Source organism: Anabas testudineus, chromosome 1 (assembly GCF_900324465.2).
Source record: "Anabas testudineus chromosome 1, fAnaTes1.2, whole genome shotgun sequence".
Taxonomy (NCBI): Eukaryota; Metazoa; Chordata; class Actinopteri; order Anabantiformes; family Anabantidae; genus Anabas; species Anabas testudineus.
The window spans coordinates 19,098,666-19,114,622 of record NC_046610.1 but is presented as its reverse complement, the minus strand read 5'-3'; the positions used below and the strand labels follow the sequence as shown (position 1 = coordinate 19,114,622).

The 15,957-nt window shown below is 40.9% G+C and overlaps 1 protein-coding gene and 1 pseudogene across 1 annotated transcript; one reads left to right on the top strand and one right to left on the bottom strand.

Annotated features, from left to right (window-relative positions):
* Window positions 1–233: 233 nt before the first annotated feature.
* LOC113162436 lies at window positions 234–11,923 on the bottom strand (annotated as a pseudogene).
* Window positions 11,924–12,182: 259 nt separating this feature from the next.
* Window positions 12,183–13,809, top strand: LOC113162446 (GTP-binding protein Rhes-like). The gene is given in 3 exon segments (XM_026360577.1): window positions 12,183–12,549; window positions 12,552–12,992; window positions 13,165–13,809. Coding segments are annotated over 3 exon segments (1,242 nt in total). The 5' UTR covers window positions 12,183–12,275; the 3' UTR covers window positions 13,692–13,809.
* The last annotated feature ends 2,148 nt before the right edge of the window (window positions 13,810–15,957 follow it).

Here is a 15,957-nt window from a genome sequence, read left to right as displayed (position 1 = left end):
GCTCCCTCTCTCACGCATACGGCACCGGCAGACCAGGCACGCACAGCGACCACAGCGCGCAGCGTTGGAAGAAGGCGGGGACAGACGGGAGTGTGAGAGAGTGAAGGAGACAGAATATATATTACTCCAAATTCAGTGGAACCAGAGGAACAAACATTTTATTTCAGAATAATCAGACATGTGTTCTGGCTTTCATTTCACATATTACAATAAAAAACATTTTTTTATGCCAAGATTTAACAACAGAATGAGTTTAACAACAGAATTGCAGAACTCCTATGTGACAAGTGTTGTTAGATGTAGTGGATTGTACTCAGTGGAACTCCTGTACTGCTCTTGTTTTATTAGTGTGTCCTGTTCACATCCCTCATCCATCAGATCACACAGAGTGTCCACCAGGTCTTCCATCAGGGTGTAAACCTGCCATATATATAGATGAAGATTTATTCACAGTAATGAAAATGTATACATAGAGCAATACATTTATACATACATGAAGGATGTATAAACAAAAGGACTTGGTCATGTCCTGTTTGTAATCATGTCCTTTTTAAAATAAAAGCTGTGTGCAAAGACCATTGAGTGATTTGCCTTTTTGTGTAGCAGCTTTGTGTAAATGTTCATCACCGCTGGCTCTACACTTCGGTCCTCAGGAGGCTGTTGATTGATGCGTTCTGGAGGGGTATCAGTCAGCGAGACAGACTCCTTCCCTTGCTTTTCCTTTGCCTTTCCTTTGCCCACCTCATCCTTTTTTTTCCCCTTCTTTTTGCTCTCCTTTGTACACAAGGTGGACAGAGAGATGTCAGACAGTGTTAGATGGAGCAAACAAGAGACAACTATTATTTACTGATGTGGTGTTTTGGTCAAATTCCCACAGTGGGCAGGTTGGAAAGTGGTTGCGTGCATCTTATGTCATGAAAAACTTTGTCCCACCTATTCCAAAGGTGTGTAATATATTGAAAGTCCTGTCCCATAATGAGTAAATGCATAGCACAGATGCATTGGAGCAGTCCGAGTGCTATTAATTTACACCCGGGGCGCCCAGTTGGAGAGCAGGTGCACGTATTCACACTGTGTTCTGTTACCATGGTACCCGTGAGTAATAGCCCGTACCTTACCTATGACTAAACCATCACAAAGAGGAGAAAATCACCCAGTAAAATGTACAGTCATACTGGCAACACTGACTCTCTTGTCTATTTCTAAATTCAAAAACATCAGGGATTCTTTTTGACATTACCAGAGAGATTTAACTGATCATGGGCCTGATGGAAACAACATATCATCTATATATGAACCCAGCCTGCATCTTCATCGAGGTTCTCAGTCTGTGTGCTGACGACAAAAAGTTTCCAAAAGTTAGATTTGTGAATAGGATGATGCAAAGTGGCTGAGTATAATGAGAATGGATGCAGGAAAACACCTCCATTAAAATAAATAGGGACTGAGTGACACTGGTTTCCTTGTTATCTCAGTGAGGCAGTCGTGTTCACCAGCTGCTATGATGGCCTCTCTGTTTAGTTTCTCTTATTTAGTGGGAAGACTAACCATAAATGTAAATCATAATTTACAAAAACTAGCCTTTAGGTGATAATAATGAACATGATACTGCATATGCAGTATATTACTGAGAACAAGTGGGCGAGTTGTTTGGAGCCTGTCAGTAGTAACAAGACAACAGGAGCCTTTTCAATGGCAGATAAATGAATGATGAACTGACAGCTTGTTTGAAGTGAAGGTGACTCATGACTGGAGTGATGTGTCATGTATTTTGAAAAAAAGATGTTTCATTCATGCTCATTGTTATAAAACTCTTGAATCTGCTGCCATCCTGTGGCAAATCATCTTCAAATTCTGTTAATGCTCCATTTTTTATTTGCTCACTTTCCCTCAAATTCTTCTTCTCACCTCTACTGATTTTTCAGTAGCTGCCAACTTGGGTTCTCCTTTGTCCTTGTCATCCTTTAATCTGGATTTTGCCCCACTCCTCTCCTCCTTAACAGCTGATCCTCCCTTTTTCTCACTCTTCTCATCTTTGTTTATGTTATCAGCCAAATCTGTGACAAAATAACAAGGCCGTGAGCAGCATCAACAGCTTCACCAGTCTACTGTGTCTGCCTCAAAGTGTGTGAGTCTCACCAGCATTAGATATGAGGGACTCATCCTTTTTATCAACCCATGTTTCTCTCACTGGGAGGCCCAGCAGGTGTCGTAGCCACACGGCCTCAGTAGCCATTGTGTCCAGCAGTTTCTTCCACAGCTGTTGCCTGCAGGGGCGCCACACACCATAATAACCATCAGGCTCATTACACTGAGGGTACAGGTGTTATAAGGGCAAGATGTTACATGAATTGTGTGTGTTCATGCCTCACCCTATAGTTGCTGCTGTTAGATGGTAGTGTCTCTCGTCAGACGGGTCAGAAAGCTGTAGAAGCAGGGAGTTAAGCTGGCTCAGGCTCTTTTCTCTGGTGATGGTGTTCTGAGTTTGCCTGGGCAGAGACAGCACAACCTGAAGTATAGGAACAAAAGAGCAGGCAAAGTATTTCATGTATCATCAAGGTATGAAATTGTACAGAAAAGTGTACTCTGCATTTAGAGAGGCCACTCAGAGCCTGACCTACAATCACTCTGCATTTGATCAAATGTTATTAAATCAATGACTAATGTCTTTACCTGTCGTAATGTTTCAACAGACAGATCCCAGGTGTGTCCAGGGTTCACTTCTTGCCACAGTCTCTTTAGCTCTTCCACTGGCTGATCAAAGTACTGCAACTGAAACAGTTTATGGAGCATTGATATATGTGACTGTGAAAATGTGACAGCAAAACTCCCATAAAGAGAAATTATTGTGTGCTATGGGATGAGAATCACCTCCTCTAATACCTCTGATGTACTGTATGCCATTATTTTTATTCACACCTCAAGGGAAGACAAGATATGTGTGTGCCACCTTTTGCTGTGATAAGCGTGTGCCCATGTAAGGTAAGGCTAATAGAGCTGTAATGACACTAATAATGACAGGTGTTACTTTATGAGGAAATGTGCTTCATTTATCACAATTACAGGCTGAATTACTCACATTAAGAGAAACTATTTCACACTTAATGTTAATGTTGCTTAATTTTAAATGTTTCTTGCATTGTCCATTGGGACTTAGTTCAGGAGACTCTTAAGACAGTCTTGCTCTATATTCACTGGAGAGCGATGTAATGAGCCTCTGAAATGAACGCATAATGTTCCTATTGCACTGCCATGGCAACATAAGCTCTTTTGTACAGTGCAGAGGTAGCAGTGAATGGTTTAGGATAACAGCAGTTATGATCTATATAGCTAATGAACTACAACATATTATGATGGCAATAACATAATTATGGAGTGCCAAATAACACAAAGTTAAGTTGGGTTGGGTCGGGTGTGACACACCAAACGTTGGTACCCTTCCGTTAAAGAAAGAAAAACCCACAAGGTCACTGAAATAACTTGAAACTGACAAAAGTAATAAGAAATAAAAATTTACCAAAAATTAACTTATAAAAATCCGGCATTGCTTTTGAGTTGTGGCTCAACAGAAGTTTTTTAAAAAACAAACTAATGAAACAGAACTGGACAAAAATGATGGTACCCCTAGAAAGATGTAAAATAATTAACCACATCACAGCAGTACTGTAATCAGTTAGTCTGACTATTTAAAGGGTGAAAAGTGGTCACTGTGCTGTTCATGGTGTGTACCACACTTACATGAACACAGAAAGCTAAAGTTAGAGTGTCTGAGGAGATTAGAATAAAAACAAAAACATGTTAAATGCAAAGGCTGTAAGGACCATCTCCAAGCAGCAGCTTGATGTTCCTGTGGACTACAGTTGCGCATATTACTCAGAATTTTGGATCCATGGGACTGTAGCCAACCTCCCAGGACGTGACCATAAGAGGAATATTGATGACAAATTGAAGAGACAGAAAATACAAATGGTAACTAAGAACCCGGAACAACTTCCATAGAAATTAGAGGTGAAATCCAAGGTCAAGGTACATTGGAGTAAGATCATACCATCAGTCACCGTTAAAGTAGATTTAATAGAACACGACAGAGGAGGACTCCACTGGTGACAGCAAATAATAAAAAAAAAGAAAACACATTCTATGAGTGCGATCTAAGTCACACTGAACATCTGTGGGAAGAGCTGTAACATGCCATCTGGAGAAGGCACCCTTCAACCTGAGACAACTGGAGCAGTTTGCTTGTGAGCAGTGGCCAAAATACTGTTGACAGGTGCAGAAGTCTCACTGACAGTTACAGAAATTGTTTGATTTCAGTGATTGCTTCAAAAGGCTTGCAACAAAATATTAAGTTAAGGATAGCATCATTTTTGTCCAGGCCAGTTTCTCTAGTTTGTTTTTTTTTTTATAATTATTCTGTGAGCAACAGCATAAAAGCAATGTCAGATTTAGAGATTTTTTAGTAATTTTTATTTATTATTACTTTTGTCAGTTTAAAGTTGTTTAACATTAGTGGAAGATTAAAACATGCCACCCTAATGTATGGTAAACACTGTGTCAAACTGCTGTAGGATTAGGTGTAGGATTTACCTTGGGATTTTTTCTTCCAAACTTTTCCTCCTCAGTTAAGAGAGCTCTGCAGGAGAGCCGGGCCTCTCTGGGGTTTGGACCCCCCGCAGCACCTCGTACACAACCGACCGACACATTTTTTCGGTCACTATCTTTTCTAGCTTTGTCTGCTCGAGACACACCAACAAAAAAAAAAAAAAACATTTAGATTTCTGTTAATGAAAGCCTTCATGCCATTTGCCCATTGGGTTTGTGTCTCACTTTCAGACACATGGTTTAATTGGACACAACCTCTATAAAAAGCCTCTGGTCTGCAGTTTTGTCCTGGTATAGAGCCACTCCTTTCAAAGTGACTGCATGGAGGCTCCTTGCAGCAGCACAGGGTGGGTATTGAGCTGCCATGTTTCAGATCTGATGCCTGCCTTGTCTGACTTAAATATGAACTCCACATTTTGGGTATCACCTGGAAGGATCACACCTGGGTGTGAAGAAAAGCAAAAAGGTGGGTTAAGTAGTGGTTGAAAGACAGAATAAGATACAGGAACAAAGTGTGTGTGACATAAGAATGGTAGCAGCACGTGTGTCTGATTATATTTGTGTGTACCAGAGGAGGAGTTGAAATAGAAATGTGGACTCTTTGGTTGTGATTGCAGATTGGCGAAGCTGCATTTGATGGGAAGTTGCTGCCAGCTGTAGAAGATGGCTGTGCTGCCCTCATTGTGCAGCTCCAGGTGGGATGAGGCTCGTTCTCCAGTTGGAGCCTCAAAGATTATCGTGGCCCTGATTCCCACCTCGGCCTAATTAGTGAGAGTTGGAAAACGAGAGGGTGAGAAAAATAACACCATACTGCTGCTCTGAGTTTTTATGCTTATAATCACTTGCACTTGTTTCTCATTTGCTGAATCATATATTAATGAGTGTTTTTCAAATTAAATGTATAAATAAATAGCTGCATGGATTTAGTCTTTAGATTTATAGATGGCATTTAACAGCATATGGGAAAACAGGAAGTAAAATGCCTGTGTTAGTAAGTGTTGAGTTTGCATTAGGTGAGGAAAAAGAAGCAAGTCATAATAAAGGTGCCAGATACTATTAAAGTTTGAAATTCAACATTGTTGATCAACCTACTGTGTAACCTACTGTACCTGGTTAGAGGTAGAGTTTCCAGTCCAGCTAGCAAGCTGACCACAGAACCTCAACGCAGGAATGTGCAGAGCATCTGACACAAATCTTCATACTGTGCCAAGGGATCACTGTGGAAGACAATGAGATGGCATATCATTCCATCAATAAGTAGTAAATCATTGAAGAGTCAGTTAGTCATAGGTTTGCATCTCAGCTGTGGGGTTTGATCAGACTGAGACTTCTACACCGTCCTAAAGATGGTTTCACCATCAGATGCTGTATTCAAAAGCTTCTTGTGCAACCTTAAATTTTCCAGCAGCTTCGCACTGCCTACAAACAGATGGACGGAAGTTTAAAAAACAGTGGTAAACAAGGTCAGGTTTTATGGCATCACAATTTTATAGTCTGTGACTGTGGCCAAACACTGTAGCAACATATAATGAGAGCCTGTGCAGCACCAAAAGATTTAATGCACTTTTACATCCTCCTTTTGCTTTATTATTGCAATGTCTTGTTGTCAGTGGCATTAGTAGAAATAATGACATATTAGACTTAATGCTGCTTTCAAACAGGCCCCCCAGTAGTTAAAAAGTAAAAAATCAAAGCGACATCAAGTCTTTGGTGTACTAGCTCCTCAGCTCTGGAACTAAGGACTGACTACTCTTGTCCTAGGATTTGCTAGTCTGGTATACTACAGCATAAACTATAGTACAGCTGAGGAGTTTATGCTTCCATTATTAACACTACAGCTTGAATAACATGTTGAACAACATCTGAAGACCATCTAAACCATGTGGTAATTTCTTAACTTAGTTTAAAATTTGAATGTACACCTACTGTGTTGCTTAATATGCCTGGAGTAGGACAACAATATTAACCAGGTTTGACATATTCATTCTCTTAAAACGTAGACTATTCACTCTGACTGGGAAATATCTAATGAATCAGAAGGCAGATAAGGTAGTTATTTCTTACTTCTCCTTTTTCATCTTGTGCTCATCTTCTTCTTTCTCCAGTAAGGGGCTGCAGCACACTGTGACAAAAGAAAATGGTTTGCCATAGCCAATCACCTCCAGTCCACTGATGTCCTGTAATCCAAGTGACACAGAGTGGTAGTTTTAAAGGAAGGTTTTGGTGTCCATTCTACACTCAGGATCCTGCTATTGAAAAGAATTACCCAAAGTCATTTGTGAAACATATCAGTGGATACATGTTCTGTCCAGCTGCATCCAAAAAGTACAGCCAGAATGAAAATAATTAGGTTTCCAATTAAATTTCAGTAAGACTATACACATGTTGTGTGTAGTTGTCAATGTCAGTTTAAAGCTTATCAAAGTATACACTGTTTTTTATCCTCCGTCGATTCAACCATTTAGTGAGAGCTAAGTGAGAATTTTACACCACTAACCGAAATTTCTCAATTAGGACACAACACTATCAGCTTATCACAAAGTGAGCAAATATGAATGTAAAGAGTTATATAGCACCTTTTAAAATAAATGTTAAAACATGCATAACAAACAGATCACGTCACATTGAAAAGAAATTAAAAAACCCACTCTATACACGGAATCAAGTTACACTTTTTCTACAACTGAATGTTGTTTGACATTTGTGATCGTGATTTTTCCATGACTTTCTTTCTTTTCTACCTTTCTACTTGCCTTCCTATGTCCTAATTTCTCTCTTAACAACCCCTCACTGTCCCAGTCATCTGCACTTATGTCACAAAGCCATGGGCTAGTCAACTGCTGACAGGACGATCTGTCTCTGTCTGTGTCTTTGTCATAAGGTACTTCAGACCTGAAATCACCTCAGCATCACATTAGCCACCAACACTACAGAGCACACTGCCACTGTTGTCTGACATGTGGTACAGATGTGTGGATGAGAGGGAAGACGAGGGGGAGGATGAAAAGTGAGATGAGAAAGAAAGAGGTAATTTGAATAAACCTTTGCTTAATCAGTACATGTTATTAGGTGTTAATAGGATTAAATGAGAACTGGCAGTGCACATTTGTGTTTACACCAGAACCTTTTCTCTCCTGATAGAGTCATTGTAATGCAGACGAGGTGGCAGGCCACATTTGGTCCCCTTTGTTGGATCTGTTACCCCACAGATCTAACAGTGCTACTCTATTATTGGACATTCTCCAGATTTCATAACTGTACCTTGTCTTGTCTTGAGCACATATGAGAGTTTATGGAAGCGATGCAGAGCTTCATTAATTTTATCATGAACGTCTGTACCGTGTGTGCATTTTACAGTCAATAAAATATCATCACAAATATTTAATATATAATTTTTGTGTATGCCTGTAAGCATATGTGTGTTTTTTGTGCTTTAATGCATATGCGTTTTTATGTGTGCGTGTCTACATTGCCGGTGTATTGCATTCAGCTTCTTTGTACAGAAAACCAAGAACAGTGTGCCCAAGGCTGGATGATCACCGGCTATTTGAAGATACAGTCTGATTATGAGGAGCCAGCAGCTCCAGCAACAAGAGACAGAGTGTCCTGAGGGTGTGAGCAGCTTTAGTGGGTTGTGTGGATGGATGGCGAGTGGTCCAATAAAGATGTTGTTTGTTATGAAACAGAGGCACACAGTGTGGATCTTTGCTGTACATATGAAATTAGGTAAATTGTTGAAATTGTGTACTGTAATAATGACAACAAAAATTATGTTGAGAATAAACATATCAGACCAGAGATTTTCAAACCCACACAGTTACCAAAAGAGATGAAACTGAACAACTGTGGTGGAGGTGTGAGGTAAATATACTGCATAAGGAGAAAGAGAAAGAGGATGTTGCTTTTATGAAAACTATGTGAAGTTACTGTAGTTATTGTATTTTGAACCACTGACTTCTCAAACACTTTTTGCCCATCATGAACAAAAGCATTGACCCATGACCACTAAAATCTCAATCTGTTCACACTTGATACCAAGTGACAATTTGGTAAAATTCCTTCAAGTGTTTTCACAGTTCATGTTACCAAGAATGTGGTGCAAGAACTGGGTAAACGCAAAGTCAGTGTGACATTGACCTTTCACCTTTAACCACCAAAATGTAATCAGCGATCACTGAGTCCAAACTTACAGTTGATCCAATTTTGAAAGATTTCCCTCCGAGCGTTCCTTAGATATTGTGTTCATAATAACTGGGAGTCATAAAAATCTATATATGAGAAAATTTGCCTGATTACGGTCCACTTATGATTTGCTTCCTTTCAGAATGATTAGTCATAAATAACTGTTTTATATTTTAAAATACATCCCAGGTAATAAACAAAGGCCACATACACACATAGGCAAAGATATGGCATTTTTGCAATCATTAGATTGATATTTCAAAACTGAAGAATCAGACAGTTATTTTTACCGGCTTTTTCGTGTCCATGTCTTTTAGAACCTAAGCTCTTCTCTCTGCTGCTGCAAGTATGAGCTCCGGTTCCAAGTCCGAGAGGCTGGACGCAGATGTTCAGGACAAAAGATTCCTAGAGGATAAAACATTTTGCACAGATAGAATATAAAGAGAGACAGTTGCTGTAGTTGTCTTGTGTCCACTTGTAACACAGTCAATTTCTATTTAGAGAAGACCGCCAAAAAGAGCATCACTATGTCAACATCCTACGTTGCACTACTCTATTTTACGATTCCTCTTTGTTCTTTTTCTTACTTCATGTTTTGAGCTTGCTCTTGATTTTTTTTTTTTTTTGCTCGTGTGTTTGGATTTTTAACGAAGGTTTGAAATGTTTCATGCACAAGCAGAAAGAACAGGATTGAAAGTCATAAGTGAAAAGAAATAAAGAGTAGGTGTTGTGTGTACCTGATTCCTGGCATATGCTGCTAGGTTGTCCCACATGTGTGATAGGCTCACGCCTACCCTGCTCTGTCTGAGTCAGAGTGGCTGTGATACCACTCATTTCATCTCCATAATGCTGGGGGAGACTCCAAAACTCACTGCCCACACGGTAACCCTAAGACACACAAGTAACAACACATGAGTGAAGGGACACAAGAAAGTGGTTAGAAATTATAGGTACTGGAGACATGTGAGCTCCTCTGACAGTTCACTAAAGTAACAGTAAACCAGAGAAAACAGATGTATGTCATACATATCCAGAGTGGATGAGCGGCATGACTTGGCTTAGAATTTCCCTCTGCTCCTGAATTTCTCTAAATTGGTTAGCTTGGTTCATCAGTAAGTTTTCCACTGGCCTGTTGAGTAGGTCTTGATAGAGGTGTAAAGAACAGAAGATAAACAGAGACAGACGATGTAATATATAAATGCAGACATGTTTTATTTGCCACAAATAACAGGTTAAGGCTCTACTCTGTAAATATAATTACCAGATAAGAAGTCCTGCTGCTGTCTGCGCCGTTTCATATGTTCATGCCAGTGCTGTAGAGAGTTGCTCTGGATGTTGCTGTGGCCAGAGGGAATCTGTCTCTCCACAGCCTTAGAGTGATGCCCCCTTGGGGCTTCAGATGCAGGAGTTCTCCTGGTCTTTGGTATTCGTTTCAACAACTGGGCAGAGAGGTATAAGGACTAATGCAGCAAAGTCTAAGAGTTTCTATTGCATGTGTTAGTTTTCAGAATATATCCAAATTTAATTTGTTCTGAATTCACCTCTGTCTCCCCTTTGGCCTCCAGATAATTCCTGAATTCCTCTAAACTACCCAGGATGCTGTGTGGTAAAACCATCCCTTGGTCATCAAAACGAATCCCTTCCATTCCTGAAGGGGACAGAAAATAAATAATTTCTGCTTCACTTATACACATCGATGCTAGGAGGGTATCACCTTTTAATAACGGAATCTCACAGGCTACTGAATGTCATTTCCAGCTAAAGCAACATAACAAACCAGTGTAGTCCAAATGTGGAAAGGCAGAGTCTAGATTCGCTGGTTGAGCCACAATCCCTTGCACAGCATTTCCAGCTTCATCAGCTGGTTGTGTCTTTCCCACAGAGGCCATGACTACTGGTTTCTGATGGCCTTTGTGTGGCTGTAATTATAGTCACTTACTCAGTTACTGATACAACTACTCTAGGGATAGTGCCACAGACATGTGTTATACAAAGAAAAATATTTTCTAAGAAATGGTAAATAATCCTGTGGAGTTACACAGACTGTAATGAACATGTTTTAATCCTAAACATTAAACACATGAAAATAAGTACTACTTCAGCACAAATTTCATTAGTACTCACAAAGACAATAAGCTCGTCCTGGAACAGTGACATGGTTATGCAATTCTGCTAATTTCTCTTTATCCAACTGTGCCTGATTATTGTTTCCATGGCCACAACAACAATTATCTGTCCTTGGCGTTTGTAAGTGTTTTGCTTTCATACCTTCGTGTTTGCCTTCACAGACTCAGTGCAGTTTGAAAGAAAAATGTTTTGCTTTTTGGAGGCAAAAGATGCCCTTGAGGAACTAAACTGAAACAGTGCTCTTATGTCTTTGCAAATTCATCTAGCAAAAACTGATGATGCTGACCTATTTCCTGGCTGAGATTTTATTTCTCTCCATTTAAACCACAGGACAGCAACTTAGTACATATGACCAACCATGGTACTTTTTTATTTTTTTTGTCATAATTACACTTTACTTGAACGTTTCTATTTTATGCTACATTATACTTCTACAATATAGTTCATGGGCTATTCTGCAAATATACTTGCACTTTTGCTACTTAAAGTATATTTTGATGCTAATAAGGTAACGTAAAACGTTTGAATGCAGGACTTGCAATAAACTTTGACTTGGTTAGAGCTACATTTAGACTTAGAGGGAGTACTTGCAGGGTTCATGCACATTTTTATCAATGCATTTCCATGACTTTTCCGGGTTTTCCATGACGTAGTCTCTAATTATATGTCAGAGCACAGTAAGTGTAAAGTTTAAAGGCTACAAGAAGGAAGGAAAGTTCACACTTACTGTGCTACAGAGTCTGTAGGTTTCTGGGACCTCGCTCTGAGGCCTGTGGGTGTGCAGCTACCTAACCACAAACGTTTAGCGTTAGCCGACAGTTAGACAGGAGACAAGGAAACAAAACACATTGTAGCTGACCTGAAATATTCAGTGGGTTCACTCAGTTCTTTGATTATTTGATTCTTCGGCGCATGTGACTTAGGTGCCGTTAAAGCAGTAGTCAACTCAAATGTTTAACCCAGCTAAGTTAGCAGTTCTGCACAAGCTAGCGCTTCAGGAGTGTTTGCTCCAACGGTCACCACGGCAACCGTGGACGCCTCAACAGCTGGGAACAACTTCCGGCTTTCCTTTATTTTAAAACATTAAAAACTAAATACACAAACAAAAACACGCAGGTTATGAGGATGGAGTGATTATTATAATGATTATCATTATTATTTATTATTTATTATTATTTATTTTTAAATAGTAATCCTTATCCAATACTTCAAGATAACAAGAGTCTTAAGATCTTTAAAAAGGTAAATCCTGTAATATGTGGTCCCTTGTAATCTAGTTTATCCTCAAAACATGGTGTTCTCCTGAAGAACACAACAACCCTTTCTGTCAGTCTGCATGACGCGGATGCACCACGGGGTTGAGGATGGCCTATATAAAGACAACTGACATCAATCCCCGCACCACAGCCAAGCCTGCGCAGGCCTATAAAACATCTCATCGCAGATTCTGCCCAGTGTATTGTGCGACCGAAATGGGCAGCATCTCGACCGGTGCACAGAGCACATCTATCCCTGTCCCGCTGCAGCTCAGCTGCTCCACAATAGATGCACCCCAGAACCAGTTTCATGGTAATATGGACGGGCAGTGCGCCGGGACATCCAAAGTGTTACTGGCTTACAAAAACGCGTCGCAGCACCTGAGTCGTCAGGGATTAAAGCGGGCTTGGGGATGCTCAAACTGGCCACGTCTCAGTGGAAAAAGGACAAGAAGACGCGCTCAGGAGCAACATTAAGGCAACTGCCCACTGCCAACCATCCTTGTAAGACATCACCACTGGATCAGCTCGCAGCTCTCGTACTGCACGGCCAAACAGGGAACCTCCAGATTGGTCAGGAGCAATTGTCTTCGACCAAACCACAGAACTGTAAGCGCATTGTGGTTCTTGGCGCGCCACGAGTCGGCAAAACCTCCATCCTAAGACGATATCTTCGGGATGGATTTGTGGAGGAGTACAATCCCACTTCGGAGGATTTCCTCAGGAAACTGTTTCGTATCCGAGGGGAGACTTATCAAATTGACATCCTAGATGCATCCAGGGAAAGAGACTTTCCAGCCAAGCGGCGTCTGTCTATCCTCACTGGTGCGTATTAGCTCTGTCAATATTTATCCTGCACAAACCTAAACAGTTTTATAGTTTTTAAATGTGCTTGGTGCATGCGTAAATGGTGAATTCTCTCTTGACGAATGCACCTCAATGCAGAAAAAGCAACTAAGAGATTGGTTTTTTTTTTCCCATTTGAATGTTTTTGCAGGAGACATTTTCCTTCTAGTCTTCAGTCTCGATGACCGAAGCTCTTTCGAAGAGGTGTGCGCCCTGCGAGCGGAGATTCTGGCTGCTAAATCCAAACTCACCAAATCGGTGCCAGAGCAGTGCGCACCGCTACGGGTTCCCCTGCTGGTCTGCGCTAACAAGGTGGATCTCCTGGAGTCGGAGAGAGCAATATCTCAAGCTGAGGTGCTCCAAGCGCTCGGCGAGCAGTGCGCTTACTTCGAAACGTCTGCGAAGGACAGCACTAATCTAGATAAACTCTTTGAGACTCTGGCAAAACGAGGCGGGCTCCCGACTGAAACCGGTCCGTCTCAGCATCGCAAAGTCTCGCTCCGTTCGTACCAGGCAATGCGCATGGAGCGTGTGATGGGGAAGGGGACCCAGACGCCGTGCGGCGCCCTGTACCCACTGGCCCGTCGACCGAGTTTTAGTACGGATCTCCGACAAGTCATTGGACCACATACGACCAGAAAGTCCGGCAAAGCGCTTGAGAAGTGTCAGATTCAGTGAAGGACAATTAGACTGCCAGTTGAAGTGTTACACAGCGAATTAAATAATGTGGAAAGAACTGATCTCACTTGATTTAAATGAATTGTCTTTACTTCACTTGAGATGATTTTTTTCAAAATAAAAGCTTTTTTATTATTTGGTGTGAGATACTCAAGAGAGGTTTATTTCTTAAAGTGTGTTGGTCTATCTATCTATCTATATCTATCTATCTATCTATATCTGTCTATCTATCTATCTATCTATCTATCTATCTATCTATCTATCTGTCTATCTATCTATCTATCTATCTATCTATCTATCTATCTATGTGTCTATGTGTCTCAGGTGTGTGTGTGTGTGTGTGTCTGCTACCACACATTGTGAAGGAGAAAGTGGGAGGATGTTGAGTCAGGAACTTGACTATTTGATTATTATATGACTATTGCATAACCTATATTCAGAAATCTATTAGATAGAATCTCTTCCTGCCCACTCTTTTATCCACTTCCTGTGTGTTTGTGTGTGTTATTCTTTAGTCGTGATTGCCAGAGTCCCACACATTAAAGATTAAAGGCCAGGTTTCCAGTTGGCATATATCCTGTCATCCTACACCACACTAAAAATGACTTTTCAGATAGGTTTTTCTTTCAGTGGGCTCTTTTCCCTGTCAAGCTATGAATTCACACAAGTTAGTCATCTTTCACATCCCGATGATGGTCAGCATGTGGGATTTTGGAGAAGCTGAAGGAGGCTCTGTAAAAGGACAAGGTCCTGAGGTCATCGTCCAAAGTGAAGCAGGGTAACACCGAGACATTAACTGCAATCACATTTCCTAGAGGCAATATTTGGGGAGGACTAGATGTTGTATTGCAATGATTGTTGCCATCACACAGTTTAACAGCTTGATGTTAATAACAAAGAGACCTTGCGCACACACATGTCACGTTGGTGGCTGTGAATAAGCTGAATGTTTTTGCTGTGAGTGTTTCTCTTCTCTTGTTCGCTCTTCACACCACATGAGGTACTGTAGATGTGTTTCCATGCACTGGTTGAGTTTGAGCTTTGTGCAACCGACAACAGACCACTCAGGCTTTACATTTACGACTGACCTCCCCTGATCCCTACCATGTGCCCATGTGTGACAAGCAAAATAAAACGGCACCACGTCTCATGTGCAATGATAAATGGATTAATAACACCCATCCCACGCTGTCACCTAAAAATAGCAGTAAAAGTGCCAGCTCCAAGTCTCTACTTTACGCACAAACACACAATGCCTCTACCACGAGCCCATGTGTGTTTTCATCAAACAGCGACAGAGTGAGAGTTTCTTTAGTCACAGCGCTCTAAGTGCGCACCATTGTAAAGCTGTGTAGTGTGTGAGTCATGATTCCTGAAAGGCTCAGAACTATGTTTGGCTCAGAGACATTTGCGGACACAACCTATTGTTGTGTAAAAAAACTGCTTCTAATAGCACATACGGAGAAGAGACTACACTTTAATATTGAATTTGACTAATAAAAAATACTAAAAAGATTTATTCTATTATGTGCTTCAGGGGATCAGCAGTTTGAGAGAGGTTTCCCCCTCATGACTCACTGAAGGTCACCTGTTCCACAAAACGTGTGTTTCCAATTGTTGTTGCATGATGATTTTTCCTTCCACTCAACAAAAATGAAAAACTGTTTTTTTATCAGAAGGAGTACCAACTGATGGCTCACTGGTCGCTGCCTCCTTAGATATCACTGCTGTGCTTGTCAAGCTTCCTGTTCCCCTTCATCCTACATGCAGCAGTGCACAGCAGGTTTACCACTTGAAATTAAAACAATGAGCCCTTGATATCAGATAGAGAGAGACCGCTTGTTTCTAGTAGACAACTGTGAGTTTTCTGACTGAAATATCAAATCTCATTAGCATTTAAGATTAATCATTGGCACCTGTTAATTACAGAGGTTTAACTAAAAGAACTAATGGAACTAACACTCAGTTGATATATCTGTTTTTTTCTGTGCATCTTTGGAGAGAGACCGTCTGAACTTTCCCTCTGTGAGCCGTGTACGCGTGCTGCACAATTCACATTGCAGGAAGCTGCAGTCTTTTTCGCTGCACTGTGGCCCCAGCGACTTTAATGCACGTGCAGTGACACTTTGTCTTTGTTATAGCAATCAGAGCGCACACAGAGACACACACACACATACAGCCAAACACATATGAACAGATGCTCCTGCCTCTACTTGCACGTGAGGAGAATCCAGATAGGTTCCCCTTGTTCTCTGCCTCTCTCTCC